This window comes from Ovis aries, chromosome 9, assembly GCF_016772045.2.
Source record: "Ovis aries strain OAR_USU_Benz2616 breed Rambouillet chromosome 9, ARS-UI_Ramb_v3.0, whole genome shotgun sequence".
In the NCBI taxonomy this organism is placed as follows: domain Eukaryota; kingdom Metazoa; phylum Chordata; class Mammalia; order Artiodactyla; family Bovidae; genus Ovis; species Ovis aries.
Window position 1 is genome coordinate 654,213 of NC_056062.1, and position 26,639 is coordinate 680,851.

The 26,639-nt window shown below is 40.8% G+C and overlaps 1 protein-coding gene across 2 annotated transcripts in view; it reads right to left on the bottom strand.

Annotated features, from left to right (window-relative positions):
• KCNQ5 (potassium voltage-gated channel subfamily Q member 5) overlaps positions 1-26,639 on the bottom strand; it is a 630,518-nt gene that overhangs the window by 153,870 nt on the left and 450,009 nt on the right. For both annotated transcript variants that reach the window (XM_027972759.3, XM_027972758.3), the window contains exon 3: positions 17,428-17,554. In XM_027972759.3, the coding sequence (XP_027828560.1) occupies positions 17,428-17,554 (127 nt within the window). The remainder of the gene's footprint in view (positions 1-17,427; positions 17,555-26,639) is intronic.

Sequence of the window (26,639 nt, forward strand, 5' to 3'; positions counted from 1 at the left end):
ATTTTGTAAAGGCAGAAGTAAAAAGTTTGAGAAAACAGTAGCAGAAGATTACCCTGTTGAGGAGCCTGTAATTACAAGCATGAAAAATAAGCACTTTATTAAAAAATCACATTCACATGACCAAATGAAGCAACTACATTAAAAAAAATACAGGCAAAAATTATCTTTCTGAAAACTCCTGTTAAGTGAGGTAAAGGTGCTCCCCTTTCCTTGCATTGCTCGGATAACTGCCACAGTTCTGCTTCATTCTTTATATCGTGTTCACCTTGTGTATGCATAGGGTGGGACTGCGGGGGAGGTGAGGTTGTGCAGGCGAATGCCTCATAGCTTGCGACTGTTTTGAACTTTTTATTCACTCAATACACACTTATTGTGGTCAGAAGCTGCTGGGACCTGGGCTTTTGATAGTAAAAGGCATGGGCAGGGTAGACGAGACCAATGCCCTCCACCCACACGGAGCTGAAAGGATAGCTGGCAAGATGGACTGAGGAAGTCACCACAGCCAGGGTGGTGCCTGTTCAGATGGCAACAGGGCAGGCGCAGGGAACCTGGTTCAGGGCTGAGGAAGCCCTTCTGGGGGAAACGTGGGTGAAGCACAATGAACAACCAGTCAAAAATAAAGCTACAACCACCCCTCCACCTCCTGCCCTGAATATCCTTCAGGGACTGTAACACAGCCATTTCTGAAATGATCACATCTAAAGAGCTCTAGATATGATCATTTCAGAAATGACTGCTACGGACAGAGGAGCCTGGTGGGCTACAGTCCATAGGTACAAAAAAGAGTAGGACAAGACTTGGTGACTAAACGATGACAAAGAAAGACCTCTAGACTCAAAAATACCTACAGGGGTTCCTTCCCCTACTCCTCCTCTTTTAAAATGAAATTTATTCTTATTAAAGACACGTGGACTCAAACTCTAAGAATTTATTAGTGAGGGAGATGATTTAAGAAAAAACAATCAACAAAAAACCCAACAAGAAGTCTTCCTAAGTTGGTAATTGTTTCTGATTGTCAGTTCCAGGATTGTTCAGTTTGTTTCCATTTAATATCTTTAGCTGAACATTTTTATTCTGAAAAAAATCTTCCATTTTTTTTTTTTACAAATAAATGGGTAAATAAATAGCAATGTCTCTACCTTATTTTTCTCTCACACAAAATGTAGCGCACTATGTACGTAATATTGCAGCATCTTTTTTCTTTCAATCAATACATCTTGGGTCCTTCCGTATCGAACCAAAAGATCATCTTCATGTGTTCACAGTTTATTCAGCTCTATTCACTACTTACTACAGATTGATGAGACTGTCAGGAAGGAGGCTTCCTGCGGCACAGAGTAAACTCCATGCAATTTTGGTAGCAGTGACACTTTCCATAAGGGTGACGCCACTGTGCACGCCTGCTTCCTCACCGTCTCACTAAAAAAGTAACTGAATTTTGCCGATCTGACAGGTGAGGAAATGCTGCCTTTTGTATTTCTTATGAGCGAGACTGTGTTTACAAGGCACATGGGTATTTCTTTTGCTGGGAACTGTCTGTTCATATCCATTTGCTATCTTTTATTTTCCTCTGGGTTGCTGGATTTTTCTTCTGGATTTCTAGAGCTGCTTATAGTTTAAGATGATTAGCTTTTTGTCTCTGATAGGTGTTGTACATATTTTCCTACATTTGTCTTTTAACATTGCTTGTTTTACTTTATCATACAGTATTTTTGATCTTATGCAATCTAATTATATCTCTAAAAATTTTTATGTAGCATAAGTTTATCAGTGTTTTCTTCTATGGTCTCTATATTTTTAGTCACAGTTAAAAAACTAAAAAGCCTCTTGATGAAACTGAAAGTGGAGAGTGAAAAAGTTGGCTTAAAGCTCAACATTCAGAAAAGGAAGATCATGGCATCTGGTCCCATCACTTCATGGGAAATAGATGGGGAAACAGTGGAAACAGTGTCAGACTTTATTTTTGGGGGGCTCCCAAATCACTGCAGGTGACTGCAGCCATGAAATATGACCAACCTAGATAGCATATTCAAAAGCAGAGACATTACTTTGCCGACTAAGGTCCGTCTAGTCAAGGCTATGGTTTTCCTGTGGTCATGTATGGATGTGAGAGTTGGACTGTGAAGAAGGCTGAGCACCAAAGAATTGATGTTTTTGAACTGTGGTGTTGGACAAGACTCTTGAGAGTCCCTTGGACTGCAAGGAGATCCAACCAGTCCATTCTGAAGGAGATCAGCCCTGGGATTTCTTTGGAGGGAATGATGCCAAAGCTGAAACTCCAGTACTTTGGCCACCTCATGCTAAGAGTTGACTCATTGGAAAGGACTCTGATGCTGGGGAGGGATTGGGGGCAGGAGGAGAAGGGGACGAGGGAGGATGAGATGGCTGGATGGCATCACCGACTTGATGGATGTGAGTCTGAGTGAACTCCGGGAGTTGGTGATGGACAGGGAGGCCTGGCGCGCTGTGATTCATGGGGTCGCAAAGAGTTGGACACAACTGAGTGACTGAACTGAACTAAACTGAAAAAGACCTTCCTGGTTTCAAGATTATATGACAATTTATCCATTTATGCCATCCAATATTTATTTAAATCTTTGATTTATTTAGAATTTATCTTGGAATATGATAAGAAAAATATGGATCCAACCTGATCTTCTTCCAAATGAGTAATTAGTTGTTCTAACATCGCTTAAACCCAGAGTGGTGTTGGAGCTGAAACTGATGAATGTGTGGGGTTGTTACTAACTTTTGAGAAAATGACTTTGCTGTTGATTATGATGGAAGATTCACTGGGAGATTTTGAGAGGGGTTTTGAAGGTTTTAAGAATAGTTTTAAGAGTTGCGTGTATGTTTTTTTTTTTTTTTTTAAAGCTACACTATTATCCTACAGTCTCATTCCTGGGCAAATATCCAGAGAAAACTCTACTTCTAAAAGATACGCATACCTCAATGTTCATAGCAGCACTATTTACAATAGCCCAGATGTGGAAGCAGCCTAAACGTCCATCAGCAGAGGGATGGATAAAGAAGATGTGGTGTGTATGCACGATGGCATGAGGGATGGATAAAGAAGATGTGGTGTGTATGCACGATGGCATGGTACTCAGCCACAGAAGAGAGTGAAGCAACGCCACTGCAGCAGCGCGTGTGGATCTCCAGACGATGCTACTGAGCAAGGTGAGTCAGACAAAGGCGAGCGCCAGACGGTGACACTTTTGTGCGAATCTGAACAAATGATATAAAGGTACTTATTTACAAAACAGAAATGGACTCAGTCCCAGAAAACAAATGCATGGCTACCACAGGGGAAAGCGGGGAGGGGTAAATTAAGAATGTGGGACTCACAGGCACACACTACTGTATATAAAATAGATAAGCTACAAGGACCTGCTGTATAGAATAAGGAACTATATTCAGTATCTTATAATAATCTATACCAGAAAAGAGTCTAAAAAAAGAATAAATATGTTCTTATATATGGGCTTCCCTGGTGGCTCAGATGGTAAAGAATCCACCTGCAATTCAGGAGAACTGGGTTCGATCCCTGGGTTAGGAAGATCCCCTGGAGGAGGGCATGGTAACCCACTCCAGTATTCTTGCCTGGAGAATCCCATGGACAGAGGAGCCTGGCAGGTATAGTCCATGGATGGATTCACAAAGAGTCAGACATGACTGAGTGACTAAGCATAGCACAACATTTACATATATATATATATATCTGAATCACTTGGCTATATACCTGAAACTAATAAATCATTGTAAATTACACTTCAATAAAAATGGTTAAAAAAAGAATAGGGGATTTTTGAAAGGTGTGGGATCAGGGAGAACAAATGTTTGTTTACATTACATCAGGACTATGATTATTGGGTCCAAAGCTTGGTGACAGCTTTAAGCATTTTATACTGAGGGATTCAGATTTGAGGCTTGATGTGATTATAAGTATCCTGTAGCACAGGGGTCCCCAACCCCTAATGGACCAGTACTGTTCAGTGGCCTGTTATGAACATGGTCACACAGCAGGAGGTAAGTGATGGGTGAGCAAGTGAAATTTCATCTGTGTTTACAGACACTCCCCATTGCTTGCATTACTGCCTGAATTCTGCCTCTTGTCAGATCAGTGGCTGAATTTAGATCCTCATAGGAGTGAAAACCCTACCGTGAACTGCGTATGTGAGAGACCTAGGTTGAGCACTCCTTTGAGAATCATCTTGAAACCATCAGTGAAAATATTGTCTTTCATGAAACTAGTCCCTGGAGCCAAAAAGATTGGGGACCACTGCTCTAGCAGGAAAGTATAATTACTATTTGTTTTAGTCAAATTTGCTTGAATAAGGATTTCCTACTAAGTAAAGTTAGATTTAGGTAATGGTCCTTCAGGAATTTGTACAGAATTGGTTTTTTACATTAATTAGTTTCTCAACACTTCATCTACATAAACATCAAATTTGCATTCATTTATTAGAGCATGAAGAACTGCTCCGTAATGGACTATATTTTCACTTATTTCTTGACCCAAGTAATCAAATATGAATTTCAGAAACTTCTGCTTATTAGAAAATAATTTTCATAGAAAAATAGAAGTAGAAACATATTTTCCATGAAAGTAGTGAATGTCATTTAAGTCAATATGGATGTAATTTACTGTCGTGAAGTATTCTAGGTATTTCTGTATTTTAAAAGAGATAGCTAGACACTGGAAACAGTTTGGTAGCTTCTGATAAAGTCAAACACCATTGGAGCCAGTAACCCCACTCCTGGGTATCTATCCTAAAGAAATAAAAACTTATGTTCATACAAAGCCTCTACATAAATGTTCATGGCAGCTTGATTTATAAATAAAAATGACCTGACCATCTGGTCATCTGGCCAGATGACCTTTAACAGGTAAATGGATAAACTGTGTAATCCATAGCATGGAATACTAGTCAGCGATAAAAAGGACTGAACTACTGTTATTTCCAATGACTTACATGGATCTCAAGAGTATTATGCTGACTGAAAAAAAAAAAGCAATTTTAAAAGATTGAATTTGTATGTGTGTGTGTGTGTGTGTGTAGTGGACTTTTGGACTCAGAGGGAGAGGGAGAGGGTGGGATGATTTGGGAGAATGGCATTGAAACATGTATACTATCATGTAAGAATCGAATCACCAGTCTATGTCCGATGCAGGATACAGCATGCTTGGGGCTGGTGCACGGGGATGACCCAGAGGGATGTTGTGGGGAGGGAGGTGGGAGGGGGGTTCATGTTTGGGATCATATGTACACCCGTGGTGGATTCATGTCAATGTATGGCAAAACCAATACAGTATTATAAAGTAAAGTAAAGCAAAAATAAAAGTTAAAAAAATGAAAAATAAAAAAAATTAAAAATTAAAAAAAATAAATAAAAGATTGAATTTATGAGTGTATGGTTGCATTTACACAACAATCTAAAAATGACAAAATTACAGTGATGAACATATCAGTGATTCTCAGGAGCTGGGATTTTTTTGGGAGGAGTGACTTTAAAGGGATAGCACCTCGAGTTTGTTTAGGGGGTGGGAAGGATCTGTATCTTGATGGTGGCGATGGTTCAGTTAACCTGTACATGTGGTAAAATTTCACTGACTGCAGGCAGAGACTGGTGAAATCTGAACAAGGTTTGCAGTTTAGTCAGTAACACATCCAATCCACTTCCTGTTTTTGGTAACTGCACTAAACTCACGCGAGATGCCATCAATGGGGAAGCTGGCTGGAGGATAGTTGGGTGCAGAGCAACTCTCTCTACTCTTTTTGAAGCTTTTAAGTAAGTCTACAATTATTTCAAAATGAAAAGTTGCAAAAAAAAAAAGGGGGGGCAGATCTTAGGAAGAGACTGCTGGGGAAAGGAACTGCATTTTTTGATACTAACATCTATTTTCTTCTTGGCTTGTTTCCAATGGGCACAGGACCCAGACCTCATCACATGGTTTATTTATTTCTTCCTGTTGCATTGCACGTGAGTGACACAGGGGGATAACACGGTACCATAGAAGGATGTCCTGAGCATATCTCACTCTCTTGCTCTTTTTTGTTGTTGTTCTGACTGTTTTGCTTATATGCAGTGTGACCCTTGATAAGACCATTAATCTAAGGCTCATGTTTTCAATATGTAAAATGGAGATCATCATCTTTTTCAATTTTAATGAGAAAGTCAATCGTAAAGGAAATCAACCCTGAATATTCACTGGAAGGAGTATGCTGAAGCTGAAGCTCCAGTACTTTGCTACCGGATGCAAAGAGCCAACTCATTAGAATAGACCATGATGCTGAGAAAGATTGAAGGCAAAAGGAGAAGGGGACGACAGAGGATGGAATGGTTGGATGGCATCACTGACTAAATGGACATGAATTTGAGCAAATACAAGGAGATAGTGAAGGACAGAGAAGCCTGGTGTGTTTCAGTCCATGGAGTCACAAAGAGTTGAACATGACTGAGCAACTGGACAACAATGAGGGTTATATGAGATAGTTCATAAATATGATTTATACTTTAAACCATAAAATTTTGTGTTCATGTAACATCAAGTAGCCCAAGTTCTAACCTCCTGTTATATTCAGCTTTAAAGGCAGATTTCTTATCTAAACACACCTCTTAAACTATTGTCTGTTTTGTAATGTGTGTGTAGGAAATAGACAATAGATAGTCCAGCAAGTTCATAGCCACCATGGATTGGTGTGAAAGTAATCAAAAGTCAACAATGAAGCAAAGGCTCACTCATCTCTTGTTTCAAGGAAGGTGGTGAGTTGAGCATTTAATTCAAAGTGGTTGTTTCTTTTGACCCAAAGGACTGTTGAGGGGAAACTATGCACTCTTTTTTTCCTCTTATGATTATCGTTATTTTTTTTAAAAAGATCCATAAGTTTTATTTCTGACAAAACTGTGGTTCTGCAGCATTTTCAAGTTGAAGCTTTACTTATGTGTCAAAGTGAGAAGAATCAAGCAGTCCTTTGCCAGCTGTGGTCGTGGCATCAGGATCATCTCTCACGGCAGGAAAATTGCCTGGAACTCACTGGAAAGCTGCATCTCAACAGGAAGTTTGCTGATCTACAACACGTGGGCTCCTACCAACCTGCTAATAAACTCATTTTTCCTGCTCCCTCGTTATTCTTCCGTGTGTAGATTAAGTGGATTATACTGTAATTAAATTTGACTCTCCAGAGATGGTGTGTTAGAGCTGGGAGCCAGGGGAAGTCAGCTTTCTGCCCCAGCCCTGTGGCTGACTTGGGGATTAAGCAGGGAGCACTCCCTTCATGGAGCCTCAATTTTACTGTTTCTTGTGAGAGAGAGGCAATGTCTCAGAGGGACACAGTGTTGCTTGATGAGCTCTATCTTCTAACTGAGCTCCGAATTCCGTTATAGGAACATACTCTTTGAAGAATTAAAGATGCATTTATACTGCAGTTGAGCCTCTTAATAGGGATGAAGCTTTAAAATCTAATTTTAAAAGCCGCCCACTACACAGCACATTATCCATGCTCTCAAATGCTGTACTCAGCTGTGCACGGGGCTGCTCGCTCTGTGGTATTTATTAAAAATAAAACACAAGCCCTGCAAAGATGTGCCAGGAACATCTCCACAGCCGCACACAGGGGCTGAATTGCACAACTTCCACTGGGGTGAAAGGGGCTCCTGCTGGCAAATTCCAAGCAGCACTCAGAAAACTGACCTTATAGAGACAGTAATGCCTCCTATTGATCGTAAGTCTTCAGATAACAGCTCAACGCAGCAAGGGACCATTTCTCAAAGGAAATAAATCATCTTTAATGAAATAAGTCTGCCTCACAGCCATCACCGGGTGGATGATGCAAAGTCCTTCGCTCAGAGGCCCCCTGGGAACTGCTTCCTGGTGAGAGTTTCCAAGGGGAATGTGAGAGCTCTCATCACATTCTCCCAATTCCTGCTGCTCACAGGAAAAACACATTTTCTTTTCAGTTTGGACATTTTATGTCTCTATATAGATGGGCAGGTACATAGATGTAAGGGTAGATACACAGATGGGTCAAAAAGTCAGAGGGACAGGTTTATATTTTTCTGGATGGATAATGATTTATATATTCCGATATGAAGTTCAAACAGGCATAGACAGATGACCAAGAGACCCAGGGCCTTATATAGCTATACTTCTTGTTGCCTGATCAAAATGTTGTGTTTTTAACCTAAATATTTATCATTAGGCCCAACAGTCATCTATTGGACCTCTGCCTAGTGGCCCATCTTAGACCCTGCTTCATCTCAGGCAACTAGATGGCCTCATGTGGCCCCCGCAGCCCCTGGGAGTGGCTGTCTGTCCATCACCTTCCACACTGAGCTCACTGCGCTCTGGCCACAGTGACCATGTGTCTCTGCCTGGTACAGGCCAAGCTCCCTTGGTCTCAAGAACCTTTGCATTGCTTGCTCTCCGGCCTGGAAAGACCTCTGCCCACATCGTTTCATCAATGGCTCCTGTAATACTCAGGTTGACTTGAGTGTCCACTCCTTAGAAAGACTCCCTTGGGCCACTCAATCTAAAGGAACTCCTAATCTCTCTGTTTAGTTTCTTCATTGCACTCTCTGTAGTTGACACTATCTCATTTTTCAAAAATATTTCTGCATATTATTTTTCTCTGTCCCCTGGAATATCAGCTTGACAGGAAAGAGGACACTGCCCATTTAGAGCAACATAGCATCCCTGGCACTGAGAACCACACTTGGACATAGTATAGATGTTTGGTGGGTGACTGAGCTCAAAAGCCAAGGGACCTTTCTCTCCTTTGTTCAGTCGGTCATGGTGTTCTACACCCTTCTGTCCATGACTCCTGCCTCCATCAGCTTTGTTCTAAATCAACATAACTAGTCTCCTCCTTGCTCCAAGGGCATAGGCGCTCCTCCGCTTACAGGCAGGGATCGTGTTTTATTAATCATTGTGTCATTGGCACCTAAGATCTTGTTTGGCACATTAGAAATAAATGCTCTGTCTGTGAGTGAATTTTCTTATGTAACATTTGAAGGTACAGGATATTAGCACCATGTATCACAGTGCTCCACTCAGGTTTATTGAAGGAATGGGAAATAATCTTTAGTTATTCTTTTTCTCCAGGCATATTCTCCCTATGGTCCAGACTTATGAGCTAATCAAGCCATATGACACTCAAATTTGCACACCAGGTCAAGTGACCTAAACAGGTCTCCAGCAGTCTATAGTATGAACTATATGTGAATGCATTTCTGAGAATGATGTCATTTACCTGGAGACGTCTCAAGTTAGGACACACCCAGGGACCTCAGGAAAGCCTTGCTCCGGAGGCCATGCAGTCATAGAAAAGGCCAATTCGTCTACTTCAGAGCTTAATTTCTTCTTTCGGTTGGAGAGCAGCAACAAGTAACCTGATCTAATTGAAGTAATAAGGCTAATATTTAAGGCTGATATTGATGCCATTTTGTGAAGTCTGACTTATTATTCAAAGAGTTTAGGTGACAAATGATAACATTTGTATGCAACTAATGGATATTACAAATGTAAGTTGATGACAATGGACAAGGCTGACTAAATTCAATTTAAAAACACTAATAAACAATAAGAGCAATATTCTCACAGTTGGGTCGTGTGGTACTCTGGGGAGTAGATACCTGGTCATTCTCCTGGGTTCCTTGTACAGAGCTCCTAGACTTTGGGATCTCTGGCATGATAAATGCCTGTCATACAATCATCAGATGGCTGTTGGCTAGGGGTCCCTATTCAGCTTCCTGCATACCAGGAAGACCCGGGACCTCCTGGGAGAGAAAGAGTTCAGTCACCAATAGCCAGTGACCGACAGACGTGCTTTTGTAGAGACAGCGCCACAGCTATCTCTAAAGCGTGGGGTTTGGTGAGCATCTGGCGGACACACAGGTTCTGGGAGGTGGGGCTCTTGAAGGGGCCCAAAATCTCCATGTTAGACAGCCCTCTGCCCCAAATATCTGTCCAGTGCATCTCTTTCACTTGGCTGTTCTCAGATTGTAGCTTTTATAATAAATATAAAAAATATAATGTGATATAATGTACAGCAGTTTCCTGAACTCTGTGTCATTCTAGCAACATGGGGGGCTACTGGAAACCCTAGATTGCCATCGGCCAGGCAGAGTGTGTTAGCTTGGACACCTCTCTGTGGCTGGTGTCTGAAGTTGAGGAGGGAAAGTCCAGTGAGACTAAACCCTGGATTGGCGGGTTTCATACTAATACCAATTGTTAGTGTCAAAACTGTATCGAGTTGTTGGCTCAGCTGGTAAAATATCCACCTGCAATGCAGGTGACCCTGGTTCGATTCCTGGGTTGGGAAGATCTGCCGGAGAAGGGATAGGCTACCCACTCCAGTATTCTTGGGCATCCCTGGTGGCTCAGATGGTAAAGAATCCACCTGCAATGTGGAAGACCTGGGTTCAATCCCGGGTTGGGAACATCCCCTGGAGAAGGGAACTACTACCCACCCCAGTATTCTGGCCTGGAGAATTCCATAGACAGAGGAGCCTGGCGCACTATAGTCCACAGTGTTGCAAAGAGTCAGACATGACTGAGCAACTTTCACTTTCAAGGGTATACAGAAAGTTGGAGAACTGGTTGATGTGAGGGAAAATCCCACAGATTTGATGTCAAAAGTGTTGTGAGTAAAAGGAGCTCATCAGGTAGGCTTATTTTTCTAGACTGAAATCCTAGTTCTTTCACCATCTTTCTAACTGTGGACAAGTTTCTCAAACCTTATCTGACTTCCTCATCTTTAAAAAGGATATTATAAGACTTCTGCAGGATTAAATGAGACAGTATTTACAGTTCAAGAGCAGCACCCATAGAGCAGCAAATTTCAATAAATATCAGCTATATTCACTATAGAGACTGAAACGGCTTTATAGTTCTGTAGTCAAGCAAGTCAAGAAAGTCTAACAGTCCTCAGATGGTCCAGTTAATCCCATGGAGATGACCATATGCATGGAGTTTGGACATCCAGACACAGAAGGAGGCAGAGAAGAGTACACAGCTGACAGGAAACAACCCAAGAGAAATAGCTTTCAGTAAAGGGCAGAGATTAGAGGGGGAGAAAATGAGCGCAGCTGAAAAGAATGTCTCTTGTAATGAAAGATGGAGAGGCTGGAGAGGTAGAAAAACGGTGCCTCAATCATCAGTTTAGGGGCCAGTGGCATCCAAGTGTCTCTAATATAGCTTTCCAACACATTAGCAGCTGAAGCTGCTTTCAATAAGATGAACTCGCAGATATATTAGAGTGGCCTTGGCTGTGTGGTTGATTTTAATAAAGGCTCCAATTTTGTTGTAGCTAGGGAAGACACTGGTTATTTTTTTCTCATTAAAAAAATATATACATTTGCTAAAAGGCACATGTGCTCAGCTCATGGGGGACACCTCTGTGCTCTGCTTTGCCTCTTTTGTCTTCCTGTGGAAATAATACACAGAAGGAGAACTGCTAAAACAGCAATTAAAAAATCAACTTATATTTAGCATCAAGTACTGATCCAAGGTTAATCACAGGCTAGTCTTTTCTGCTTTCCTGAGATGACTGAAAACTACGGCCTTGTTCCATCTGTCTCTAGAAGGAGTTACCAGGGATCCAAAAAGTCATGATTACAAGTAACTTGTTGACATTCTAACACGTCAGGCTCATTATCATAATCTAAGCAGCAGTCTTGGGTACGTTTGCAATTTTCAGGCAGGTCATTAATGAAAGCTGGAAACGGAGTGACTGTGAGCTCACTCTTTGAGGTTAGTTTACACGTTCTCTATGCGGAGGCCACTGAGTGAATGAGTTGTGTTTGATTGTAGAGAGATCAGAAAAGAAATCAGAAAGTCCAGACAAATGAGGGCAACTCATCAGTCATCCACACACACATTCAACTCTTCAAGTAGCACAGTGATTACTGGCCACAGCTGCAGACATGTTATTCCAACAGCGTCTTAGGTGAGAGATGTAACTTGGAGGCATGCTGCTGCTAAGTCACATCAGTCGTGTCTGACTCTGTGCGACCCCATAGACGGCAGCCCAACAGGCTCCCGTCCCTGGGATTCTCCAGGGAAGAAAACTGGAGTGGGTTACCATTTCCTTCTCCAGTGCATGAAAGTGAAAAGTGAAAGGGAAGTCGCTCAGTTGTGTCTGACTCTTCGTGACCCCATGGACTGCAGCCTACCAGGCTCCTCCGTCCATGGGGTTTCCCAGGCAAGAGTACTGGAGTGGATTGCCATTGCCAAATTGAAGGCATAGATATAAGAATTTTGCAATTCAAGATAAGCTCTTACCAGTTTTCAAACTCCCCAAATCAAGGAGAGATAAATCAGTTCGGTAAAGAAAGAAAGCATCTAATTTTTTAACAATGAATAGATTTTTCTTCCCTTTGGTTACAGATGTCTAAAAGATGTTTTTCAAACACAAGAATATAATGATTTTATGTTTTCTTAAATCAACAATATTTGGAAATGCTCTGGCTCCCATGCAGGTGTGGGGAGTGGGCAGGTCAGGAGGGAAGTTACGATTCTCTGGGAATGAGCCGGTGGGCCCCATGAACCAACCTGTGTCCAAATAGGATCAACTGGTCTGCAGAGCTCAGTCTTGCCCAAGGCGACAGCTGAAGGGGCTTTGCTCTGCTTCAGCTCTATTTTACAGGGTGCTCTCAGAAGGCATTCCCCACCCTGCAGGCACACAGGCCGCCAGTCTCCTCGGGGCCCTTTCTTGAATGCCCAAGCCTTCTGAAAATGTTTGGGTGTGCGGCATGTTCAGAATAACCAGATCTTACAGATATGTGGAGTCTTGAGAGAGCTTAGCTACATCGCCAAACGCACAGCAGTTATCAGCACATCTTAGTCCTTTAATCTCCCTCTTCCTGTCTTGAATCCTTCTGGGACTTGGTGCAGCACATGGTTCTGAAGATGGAGTCGTGTCACCTGTAACCCAGCCACCTTTAGGCCTGTCAGCAGTGGCCTAACAGATTCAGTGCGATGTGCTGCAGGCGTGGCTGTAGTGGGCAGAGGAGAGATGACACCTCTTTGTCCACTTTGCCCCAGTCAATTAGGTCAAGCAGGGAGATCCAGGGCTTACTTTACATTGCGATTGCTCATTTTACCCCTGACATCAATCATTTTTTATGGCCCTATTAAGCATGGCTTACAAAGGGCTTCAGGAGCCATTTGGGATATGCTGCTGCCTTCCAGCAGGTGACATTTGGTTCCTCTGTGTAGGTTACATCTTACCCACCTGGTCCAAAAGAGTCACATCTGAACACGTTTCACTATTACGTAGGTTCAGCTGGACCACGAATCAAATCATTACACATATATCAAATAAAAGACAGAAGTGCATAGTTACCTTAAGTGTGACTACAAATATTGCTTTTGTTCTAGTGGGTGTTCATTATATGTTTATCTGCGAGGTTTTCTTCCAAAGAAGCTGATTTGGTAGAGGTAAAATAACAAACGAAGAAAAGGCCTGAAGCAGTAACTAAGCTCCAAGCACACCTACACCACGTCAAACAGAATCTGTAAAGTCACAGCTGACAGGCCTAAAGGTGGCTGAGTTACAGATGACACAACACCATCCTCAGAACCACATGCTACACCAAGTCCCAGAAGATTCAAGAGAGGAGGAGGAAGGTTAAAGGACCAAGATGTGCCACTGTATCTGCAGCTGAGAACAGCTATCAAAAGGCAGCAAACACATGGGAAAGAACCCGCTCTTTAGCTTAGAGGCCAGAAATACACTGGCATTGCCTCTGGAATTGGAATAAAACCAATTTTTCAGTCAGTTCAGTTGCTCAGTTGTGTCTGACTCTTTGTGACCCCACGGACTGCAGCACGCCAGGCTTCCCTGTCATCACCAACTCCTGGGGCTTGCTCAGACTCATGTCCATGGCGTCAGTGATGCCATCCAACCATCTCATCTTCTGTCGTCCCCTTCTCCTCCTGCCTCCAATCTTTTCCAGCTTCAGGGTCTTTTCCAAGGAGTCAGCTCTTTGCGTCAGGTGGCCAAAGTATTGGAGTTTCAGCTTCAGTATCAGTCCTTCTAGTGAATATTCAGGACTGATTTCCTTTAGGATTGACTGGTTGGATCTCCTTGAGTCCAAGGGACTATTAAGAGTCTTTTCCAACACCTCAGTTTAAAAGCATCAATTCTTTGGTGCTCAGCTTTCTTTATAGTCCAACTCTCACATCCATACATGACTACTGGAAATAGCTTTGATTAGATGGACCTTGGTTGGCAAAGTAATGTCTCTGCTTTTTAATATGCTGTCTAGGCTGCTCATAGCTTTTCCTCCATGGAGCAAGTGTCTTTGAGTTTCATGGCTGCAGTCACCATCTGCAGTGATTTTGGAACCCCCCAAAATAAAGTCTCTCACTGTTTCCATTATTCCCCATCTATTTGCCACAAAGTGATGGCACTGGATACCATGATCTTAATTGGATGCCATGATCTTAATTTGCTGAATGTTCAGTTTTAAGCCAACTTTTTCACTCTCCTCTTTCACTTTTATCAAGAAGCTCTTTAGTTCTTCTTCCCTTTCTGCCATAAGGGTGGTGACATCGGCATATCTGAGGTTATTGATATTTCTCCCGGCAATCTTGATTCTAGCATGTGTTTCATCCAGGCTGGCGTTTCGCATGATACACTCTGCATATAAGGTAAATGAGCAGGGTGACGATATACAGCCTTAATGTGCGTCTTTCCCTATTTGGAACCAGTCTGTTGTTCCCTGTCCAGTTCTAACTATTGCTTCTTGACCTGTGTACAGATTTCTCAGGAGGCGGGTAAGATGGACAGGTATTACCAACTCTTGAAGAATTTTCCACAGTTTGTTGTGACCCACACAGTCAAAGGTTTTGGTGTAGTCAACAGAACAGAAGTAGATGTTTTTTTCTGGAAATTTCTTGTGTTTTTCATGATCCAACAGATGTGGTTCCTCTGCCTTTTCTAAATCCAGCTTGAACATCTGGAAGTTCACAGTTCACGTACTGTTGAAACCTGGCCTGGAGAATTTTGAGCATTACTTTGCTAGTGTGTGCTGCTGCTGCTGCTAAGTCACTTCAGTCGTGTCTGACTCTGTGCGACCCCATAGACAGCAGTCAACCAGGCTCCCCCGCTCCTGGGATTCTCCAAGCAAGAACACTAGAGTGGGTTGCTATTTCCTTCTCCAATGCATGAAAGTGAAAAGTGAAAGTGAAGTAGCTCATTTGTGTCCAATTCTTAGCGACCCCATGGACCACAGCCTACAAGGTTCCTCCATCCGTGTGATTTTCCAGGCAAGAGTACTAAAGTGGGGTGCTATTTCCTTGTCCATGCTAGTGTGTGAGATGAGTGCAATCATGTGGTAGTTTGAACATTCTTTGGCAATTTTTAATTGGTTTTAAAGCCTGAAACGGGACATTCCTGCAGTTAGCTGTGAACCAACTTTATCCTATAGAAGCTGAATGAGTCCTGCTAAACTGTTTGCCTTGTGAATTGTTTTGTTTGGGTCCCTTTTAGTACTGGAAGGTCTTGTGCCATAATTTTGCACTGAGCTACAGTGTTTCATGGTGTAGCTTGAGTGGGGATTCAAAAAGAGAGGAGATCTCCAGAGAAAAACCAAGTGCCTGCATGGATGTGCCCTGGGGGCCAGGTGGGCCCCTCGAGGGCTGGGAGCTGGTGCCCAATTTCCTCTGTACTTTATCTGGCAGAAGAGGGGCATTTGGACAAACAGACTGCATTAGTGAAGGCCGAGCAAGGTGTTTTAAGGTTGATGTAGCTTAGAATTGCACTAGAGTCACTTCTGTAACTGCGGTGCTTTGCAAGCAGTCACATTTCCACAGAGTCTGGTTGAATGAATGGAGGCTCTTGAAATATGCAGGTGTGTGGGGAGCCCACCCGCTTCCCCATGCTCAGGACATGTGTCCAGGACGTGCACACAGCTCTGGCATGAAAGATGGAACAAAGGATTCCTCTGACAGTCCCGGTGGAAAGGGTTTCTCCACTTCCTCCTTAAGAACTGGGTGAAGAAGGTACCTAAAGATGCTCAACCATTTCTGAAACAGAATGGAAAACCCTTTGTTGATGAGGAGCTTAGCCTAAACTAGCTTGTAACTAAAACCCCCAGTTTCTCAGGTTGGAAACAGTGGAAATAAGGACCCCACCAGGAACTTCCAGCATTTGGATTTGAGTGGCTGCCAAGGAAGTAGGAAGGAGAAAAGAGCAAGGAAAGCAAATGTAACTATTGAATAACGACAACTACAACATCCACAATTACAAGAAGCTACGGTACACAGGGTTTTACTATTCTTCCCCAAAGGAATAAAAACATTCTATTTTTTAAAAAAATAGGTCAAATTCTTCAAAAATGTCAGTGTTGTAAAAGACAGAAAGGCTGAGGAACTGTTCTAGATAAAAGGAGACCGCAGAGACCTGATGACTAAACACCATGTGTGACCCTAGACTGCAGGGGAAAATGCTACAAGGGCATTATCGGGTCAACTGGCAAAACCAGGATACAGCCAGCGGATTGGATAAGGGGTTGGACTAACATCCAATTTAAGTACAGAAGATTATGCAAACTCATAGTCTTCTTTTTGAAAATCCATACTGAAATATTTAGGGATAAAAGGCCATGATGTAGGCAGCTTACTTGAAAAAATAATTAAAATTTGAGATATAATTGACTAAAATTTTCAATTTGATGATACACTTTAAAATATATCACTGCGAGGTGCCAGATCTTAACTCTGGAACTTTTTATAGTTTCAGGCTGGCACCCAGGTGACTGGGATCTCTTTGGAGCGACAGCAGCCAGGGAGTTGTAGAGATGTGATATTTATTCAGGGACTGTAGGGTGGGGAGCAAAATTTCAGAGGGGAAAACACTTTATCAGGTCTCATGGTTACAGTGAGTATAATAAGCCATGCATGTAATTATTCTTGAGGCCTGCTCATAAGTCAGCTTTACCAGGACCGGTACACTTACACGTTTCAGCTGACCGACAGCCTGAAAGCAGTACTGCTTACACTGTACAACAAAAATAGATCCCATACTTAGGGAAATCAATGTTTCCCCTAATTCAGAGTGATGCTCGAGAACCGTGTATTTTAGCACGACTCAACTTGACGTGAGGGTTCCAGAGCCAGGCCCTCTGGCTCAGTCCCAGTGCCACCACTTACTAGCTGTGAGACTTTTGCAACTCACTCCACCTCTCTGTGCCCCAGCCTCTTCATCTGCAAAACTCGGACAATGAAAATACCTACCTCACTGAGCTCTGAAGCGGATTAAATGAATTAGCACGCTCAGATCACAAGAGAGCCTGGCCCATGGTGAAGAATCCATGAATATTTAGCTTTTAACATAAACCAAATGTAGTAATACCAGAGGCAGAAGAAGAAAAGGATGTAGTGTCCCAAACCTGGGCGTCCAGGAATCTGATACTCACCTATGACACAGAAGGGCTTTCGAGCGAATCTCAGTCTTCCCTGCCATCCGCGGTACCGGCAGCAGCAGCCTGCAGACCAGATTCGAATGATGAACTCCAAACCAAAGACGACGATCATCACGAATTCCTGAAACATCAAACAAGGCATGTCAGGGAGAGGCATTACCGAGCAGACCAGAGCAGGAAGCTCCATGGATATTATACAGTCAGGCACTTCATCTAAAACATCTGGTTGTTAAAGTCGGAAGCTAACATTTCCTTTTCTCCAAATCAAGGTAAACCCAGAGAACATCGGAACCCCACGTTGTTTCCTAGTGTGGAACACTATTCCTCTTCAAGTCTCTAATTTCTTGCAAATTTAGGAGTCAGTTTTAATTCTAAAAGTGCAGCCTGAATTACAGATTCCTCTTGCCTGGTATATGCAGTCCCTTGGTATCCCCAGGAAACTGGTTTCAGGACCCCCTGGACACCAAGATATGCGGATGCAAGTCTCTTATGCAAAATGGAGTAGGGCTTGCATATAATCCATGCACATCCTTGCACATACTTTGAGTCATCCCTAGATTACTTATAATACCTAATATAATCAAAAGTTTTGTTAACTGTTTCTGGCACACTGTTCACATTTTGCTTCTTGGGAATTTCTGTGTTTTTTTCCCAAGTATTTTTGGTCTACGGTTGGTTGAACCTGTGGATGTGAAACCTGGAGATAAGGAGGGCTGACTACATAGTTCAATTGCCCTTAGTTACCCAGTAACGTGAAATATTTGAAATGAAAGAGTGAACTCCAAAAATACAGTTTACAGTTTTACAGAAAGCAGATCCTCATTTTGCTGCAAGGAGTGACTTAATCCCTGAGCTCTGAAGAGTTGTTCTGAGACAGAGAGGTAAATATTTAGGAGTATACGGAGTTCTTTTGTTATGATGTAAAAAATCTCCTTATAAGACAGCAAGTTTTGACAGCGTTATCATGTGTAGCACACACATCCTTTGCCAGAAATGAGATCCTAAAGCCTCTAGAGATGAAACTTGTTAATTACTAGGCTGCCCTTTGGTGAGAGCTGCCTAGAAAATAACACTTGTTCCAGCAGGAAGGCTTTGAGATTTTCTAGGAAGAGTTGTGAGTGAACCCTGGAAAAGGCCAACTAAAGAGGCTCATTAAATAGTGGGTCACAGAATGTAAACCACTGGAATTTGTTAAGAAAGTGTCTCTGGAGCAAATTTTTCATAGTCACCTTGTCATTCCTTGACTGAGGCAGGCACAGAGTTTATCAACATTTGTTTTCCTTTAAAAATAATATTTCCCTTTTTTGTTTTTAAACAAGTTTTGACTCAGCACTTAAAATGTATTAATAGAACAGTATTTATTAATTGAGGCTTCCCTAGTGGCTCAGGTGGTAAAGAATCTACCTGCAATGCAGGAGACCTGGGTTGGGAAGATCCTATGGAGGAGGAAATGATAATCCAGTATTCTTGCCGGGAGAACTTCACGGACAGAGGAGACTGGCAGGCTACAGTCCATGGGGTTGCAAAGAGTCAGGCATGACTGAGCGAGTAACACACATACACAGTTATTAGTTGATCTTTGTTATAACTGCTTAATATAAAAGTTATACATGCTCTTTATTAAAACCTCTAAACATCACAAAAGTGTTGAACGTAGAAAGTGAATGTCCTAATCTACTCTCTATCCTCCCGCCCCACGTCCCAAGACAAAAGCCATTATCAGATTTAGAAAAATGGCATTTTTGTTGCAAGTTTCAGGGAAATGTCTGTTTCTTCAGTTAGAGTATGTGATGATATGCTACACTTTTAAAATGCCTAGTAGAGATACAGCATTCTCTCCTTCCGTTATTTTGCACTAAGTAACCCGCAAATATTTCTCATGATGGGAGATAAATCTCCAATATTATGGCTACTACTTACAGTGACTTAACACTGAAAGTGAAAAGTGAAAATGAAGTCGCTCAGTTGTGTCTGACTCTTTGCGATCCCATGGACTGTAGACCTCCAGGCACCTCTGTCCATGAGATTTTCCAGGCAAGAATACTGGAGTGGGTTGCCATTTCCTTCTTCAGGAGATCTTCCTGACCCAGAGATTGAACCTGGGTACCCCGCACTGTAGGCAGATGCTTTACCTTCTGAGCCACCAGGGAAGTCCTGCCCATGGCTAAATCTCCACAGATGATTTCATGCAGATAACCAAAGCATGGTCAGCACACACTCATTCAGGATATGAGGGTTTTGTTTTGGTTTTCTTTGTTTTAGTTTTCAGTATATATCTAAGTGGCTTCCTTGGTGGCTCAGACTGTAAAGAACCTGCCTGCAATATAAGAGGCCTGGGTTCGATCCCTGGGTCGAGAAGATCCCCTGGAGAAGGGAATGGCTACCCACTTCTTGCCTGGAGAATTCCATGGACAGAAAAGGCGGGTGGGCTACAGTCAAAGGGGTCACAGAGTCAGACATAAGTGACTAATGCTTTTTACACTATATATCTAGGTAGTTGAGTTTATTCACTCTTAAGGCATATGAAGTGCCATGTTAGGGAGAGCTGGGGAGGCAAGGCTTCTTTCAATCTTCCTCTATCCTCACGCAGAGCCTGTTGACACCTGTCGAGCCTGTGCTTAGTGGCAAGTCTACTTTTATCCCTGTCTCTTCCTCCTACTTGAGCCAGGGAGTCTGGTGCTCTACTGGTGGGGGGTTCTATTGTCAGGGATAGCTAAGAAAACTCAAATATGGCCTGAGCAATGAGGCACTACCACATAAAGGTTTTCCTTTTCCATGGGAATAGCTGCTACCAGTAGATGTATGGCCAATATTCTTTAGAACAAAGAATATTAGAATAAAGTAACATTCTATTAGTATAGTAAGGTAGGACCTCAGTAGATCTATAGTCAATATTTTTGAGAATAAAGGCTATAGGAATAAAGTAACATTCTATTAGTATAGTAAAGTAGGCCCTCGGTAGATATATAGCCAATATTTTTGAGAACAAAGATTACTGGAAAAAAGTAATATTCTATCAGTATAGTAAGGCAGGTCCTCATTGAATTATTTCTATGTTGTATCCTGAGGCAGATACATTATAGATTTACTCAGGGCCACTTGTTCAGGAATATTGTTTACTGATTTTTTTTTTCAAACAACATTGGGAAAAAGCCTTCATTTCCAAATAAAACAAGAGGAAATTGTAATTGGATTTTACTACAAGGTCACAGTTTCTGCCTTGGAGGAGTAAGACTGGGGTCAGAACTCTCTCCTACTAGAGCATTCCTTCGTCTTCTTTATGAGGGCCTGGTTTTAGACTTGGCAAACAGTAACCTCAAGCTCTCTGGTCACCAAGGGAGCATTAGTGAGGTGACCCTGGAACACTTCTCTTCACAACCCAGAGCTGCAGGCCATGAGAATGTTCCCTTCCAAGACTTGAGCTCATTTGATTGGGAGCAAAAGCATGAAAACCATTTTGACCAGATTTTGTCTTTTGTTTCATGAAACTTCTATCTTATTTCAATTGAAAGGAACAAAGTTCTGTGGAGAAAGAGAGGGAAAGTATTATAAATCTAACCGAACTGGAAGGGAATGAAATTGGGAGAAGATCACCTTTTTTTGCCCCTTTTTCATTTCCAAGCTTTGTTGAGGTATAATTGGCAAGTAGAAATTGTGTATATTTGAGCTGTACATATACGCAATGTACAAATACATGAGGTCCTAATGTATGTATACATTGTGAACTCATTACCGTAATCAAGCTAACATATCCGTCACCTCACATAGGTAATATATATATGTATTTTTTTGGTGATAGTGAGAACACTTAAAATTTAATCTCTTAGCAAATTTCTAGTACACACTAAAACTACTGTTACCTTCAGTTAGCGGGCTGTTCATTAGGTCTCTAGGACTAATTCATCCTGCATGACTGGCAGTTGGTGCCCTCGCTCTAGTGTATCTCTTTCCCCCCATCCTCTAGTTACTGGTAGTTACTCTACTCTGTTTCTTGAGTTCAACTTTTTAGATTCCACATATAGGTGAGATCATGCAGTACTTGTGTTTCTGTGTCACACTTATTTCATTTATCCTAATGTCCTCCAACTTCACGTTACTGCAAATCACTTTAAGACTGACTAACATTCTCATATGTTTCTGCCAATGTATCTATCTATCTATGTCACATCTTCTTGGTCTGTTTGTCCATTGATGGACACTGAGGTTGCTTCCATACCTTGGCTACTGTGACTAGTGCTGCAATGAACATGCAGGTGTGAATATCTCTTTGAGATCATGACTTTATTTCTGCTGGATTAGATGGTAGTTCTAGATTTAATTTTCTGAGAAACTTCCATACTGTTTTCCACAATTTACATTCCAACCAGTAGGGTAGGAGGGTCCCCTTTTTTCTTCATCTTCATTCACACTTGTTCTCTTATGTCTTTTTGGTAATAGCCTTTCTAACATATGTGAGGTGATATCTCATTGTGGCTTTGATTTGCATTTCTGATGATTAGTGATGTTGAAGATCTTTTTGTATACCTGTTTGGTCATTTGTATGTTTTCTTTTGAGAAATGCCTATCCAGGTCCTTTGCTCATTTTTAAATCAGGTTATTTAACTAATTTTTGTTATTGAGTTATGAAATGTCCTTATATATTTGGATATTAACTTCTTATTAGATATTTGGTGTGCAAGGTCTTCTCTCATCTCAAAGGCTGTGTCTTCACTCTGTTGATGGTTTCCCTTTATGCACAGAAGATTTTTACTTAGATGCAATCCCACCTGTTTATTTTTGTCTTTGTTATTTGTGATTTTGGAGTTATATCAAGAAAACCATAAGACAAATACTATATGATATCACTTACATGTGGAATCTAAAAAATAAAAATAATCAGTGAATATGACAATAAAGAAGCTGACTCACAAATACAGAGAACTAACTAACGGTTATCAGTCAGGAGAGGGGAAACAGGAGGGATAAATGAGGGGAAGTAAGAGGCACAAACTACTAGGTATAAAATAAATAAGCTACATGGATATATAGTATAGGTACAACAAAGGAAATAAGCTGATATTTTATAATAACTGTAAATGGAATACAACCTTTAACAATTGTGAATCATGTTGTACACCTACATTTTATATAATATTGTATATTAACTATATCTTGATAAAAACTCCCAAAAAACACATTGCCCAAACTAATGTCAAGAAGCTCCTTCCCCATGTTTTATTTTAATAGTGTATACTTTCAGTTCAGTTCAGTCACTCAGCTATGTTTGACTTTGCCACCCTATGGACTGCAGCACCCCAGGCTTCCCTGTCCATCACCAACTCCAGGAGCTTGTTTAAACTCATGTCCATCGAGTCGGTGATGCCATCCAACCATCTCATCCTTTGTCGCCCCCTTCTCCTACTGCCATCAATCTTTCCCAGCATCAGGGTCTTTTCCAATGTGTTAGATCTTTGCATCAGGTGGCCAAAGTATTGGAGTTTCAGCTTCAGCATCAGTCTTTCCAATGAACACCCAGGACTGATCTTCATTAGGATGGACTGGTTGGATCTCCTTGCAGTCCAAAGGACTCTCAAGAGTCTTCTTCAACACCACAGTTCAACAGTATCAATTCTTTGGTGCTCAGCTTTCTTTATAGTCCAACTCTCACATCCATACATGACTACTGGAAAAACCATAGTTTTGACAAAATGGACCTTTTTTTTTTTGGGAAAATAATGTCTCTATTTTTTAACATGCTGTCTAGGTTGGTCATAGCTTTTCTTCCAAGGATCAAGCATCTTTGGATTTCATGGCTGCAGTCACCATCTGCAGTGATTTTGGAGCCCAAGAAAATAAAGTCAGCCACTGTTTCCATTGTTTCCCCATCTATGTACCATGAAGTGATGGGACTGGATGCCATGAACTTAGCTTTTTGAACGTTGAGTTTTAAGCCAGCTTTTTCACTCTCCTCTTTCACTTTCATCAAGAGGCTGTTTAGTTCCTCTTCATTTTCTGCCATAAGGGTGGTGTCATCTGTGTATCTGAGGTTACTGATATTTCTCCCAGCAGTCATGAGTATACTTTCAGGCCTTACTTTTAAGTCTTCCACCCATTTTGAGTTAATTTTTGTACACTGTGGTGGATAAGGGTCCAATTTCATTCTTCTAAGTGTGGATATCCAATTTTCTCACTCATGATAAAAACTCTCAGCAAGTCAGAACTAGAAGTTTGCGCTCTCAATTTGATAAATGTCATCTACAAAACCATTAGAGTTAATGTCATACCTAATGATGAAAGAGTGAAAGCTTTTCCCAAAAATCAAGAACAAGGAAAGATGTTAGTTTCATCACCCTTATTCAACATAATTGCATACTATAGTCACTGCAATAAGGCAAGTAAAAGAAATAAAAGGCATGCAAATTGGAAAGGCAGACATAAAAAGTCTATATTTGCAGATGCATGATTGTCTAAGGAGAAAATCACAAGGAATTTATCAAAAACCTCTTTGAACTAATCAGTGAATTCAGTAAGGTTGTAAGTTATAAGATCAGCATACAATAAACAAACACATTTCTGCATACTAAAAAAAAAAGATGTGGGGAGCAATATTTAAAAGCATAATATTATTTATGACCATTCCAAAGGAAATAAAATGTTTAGCTATTCATTTAACAAAATCTGTACAGGATATGCATACTGAAAATTACAAAATGTTGATAAAAGAAATTAGAGAAAACCTAAGTAAATGGAAATGCCATGTTCAGTAATTAGAAGGTGCAACATGATAAAGATGGCAGCTTCTCCCAAATTGAGAGCTTCTCCCAAATTGATTTGTAGTTTTAATGAAATTCTTATCAAAATCTCAGCAACTTTTTTTTTGTAGATGTAAATAAACTTATTCTAAAGTTTATATGGAAAGGTACAGACTCTAAAATAGCTTACAAAAAAAAAAAAAAGAAAAAAGAAAAGAAACGAAAACTCCAAGAAAGAGAAAAAAGTGGGAGGAATTACTTTATCTGATATGAAAAACCTCTATGTAGCTCCAGAAATCCAGATTGTGTGGTCTTGGCAGAGGGACAGACACACAGAGAATGATGGAACACAAAAGAGAACCTAGAAATGTATTCAGACAAATATGCTCAATTGATTATTTGACAAAGATACAAAAGTAGTTCAACAGAGGAAGAAATAGTCCTTTCAGTAATCAGTGCTGGGGCAATTTGACTTCCAAATGCAATGAAATGAACCTCTATATCTCACACTTTATACAAAAATTGATCCAAAATGGATTATGGGCTTAAGTGTTAAAACCATAAAACTTCTAGAAACAAAACATAAGAGAAAATATTTAGGATTTAAGCTAAGAAAAGAGTTCACAGACTTAACACCAAAAGCATAAGGAAAAATTGATAAATCAGACTTGTTCAAAAGTACAGGATGAAAAGACAAGCTATACACACACACACACACACACACACACACACACACACACACAGAATATTTGACAAAGGACCAGTATTGAGAAAATATAAAAACTCTCAAGAGTTAACACCCATCCTTCTGAAATTCTTCCAAAAATCATAGAGGAAGGAGCTCTCCCAAGTTCATTCTATGAGGCCACAATCATCTAGACACCAAAGTGAAACAAAGACATCACACACACACACACACACACGCACACACACACACACACACATTACATGCCAATATCACTGATGAACATAGATGTAAAAACCATCAACAAAATACTAGTAAACGGAATCCAACAATACATTAAAAGGATCAGGCATCACAATCAACTGGGATTTATTCCTGGCATGTGAAGATTCTTCAATATATGCTAATCAATGTGATACACCACATTAACGAACTGAAGAATAAAAAGCATATGATCATCTCAGTAGATGAAGGAAAAGCTTTTGACAAAATCTAACACTCGTTTCTAATAAAAACTATTCAGAAAGTGGGCATTGAGGGAACCTACTTTAACATAATAGAGGTCATATATGACAAACTCACAGCAAACATCATTCTCGATGGTGAAAAACTGAAAGCATTTTTTCTAAGATCAGGAACAAGACAAGGATGCCCACTCTTGCCACTACTATTCAACATAGTTTTGGAAGTCCTATCCACAGCAATCAGAAAGGAAAGAAATAAAAGGAATTCAAATTGGAAAAGAAGAAGTAAAAGTGTCACTGTTTGCAGATGGCCTGATACTACACATAGAAAACCCTAAAGATGCTACCAGAAAACCAATAAAGCTTATCAGTGAATTTGATAAAGTTTCAGGATACAAAATTAATACACAGAAGTCACTTATATTCCTATGCACTAGTAATGAAAGAGGAGAAAGGGAAATTAAGAAAATAATCCAATTTACCATTGCATCAAAAAGAATAAAATACATAGCAATAAACCTACCTAAGGAAGCAAAAGACCTGTATTCAGAAAACCATAGGATGCTGATGAAAGAAATCAAAGATGACAGAAACAGATGGAGAGATATACCATGTTCTTGGATTGGAAGAATCAATATTGTCAAAATGATTATACCACCCAAAGCAATTTACAGATTCAATTCAATCCCTATCAGATTACCAATGGTATTTTTCACAGAACAAGAACAAAATTTTTAAAAATTTGTTTGGAAATACAGAAGACCACAAATAGCCAAAGCAATCTTAAGAAAGAAAAATGAAGCTGGAGGAATCAGGTTCCCTGACTTCAGACCATACTACAACACTACAGTAATAAAAACACATACACAAACATAGAAACATATAGAAATACATATGAAAAGAGAAATATAGATCAGTAGAATAGGATAGAAAGTCCAGAGATAAACCCACAAATAAACTGATCTATGGAGAAGGAAATGGCAACCCACTCCAGTGTTCTTGCCTGGAGAATCCCAGGGATGGGGCAGCCTGGTGGGCTTCCGTCTCTGGGGTCGCACAGAGTCGGACACGACTGAAGCGACTTAGCAGCAGCATGGTCATCTAATCTATCATGACAAAGGAGGCAAAAATATACAATGGAGAAAATGACAGTCTTTTCAATAAAGGATGCTGGGACAGCTACAAGTAAAAGAATGAAATTAGAACATTCTCTAACACCAAATAAAAATAAACTAAAAATGGGTTAAAGATGTAAATGTAACTCTTGGAGGAAAACATAGGCAGAACATTCCTTGACATAAATTGTAGCAAGATCTTTTTTGATCC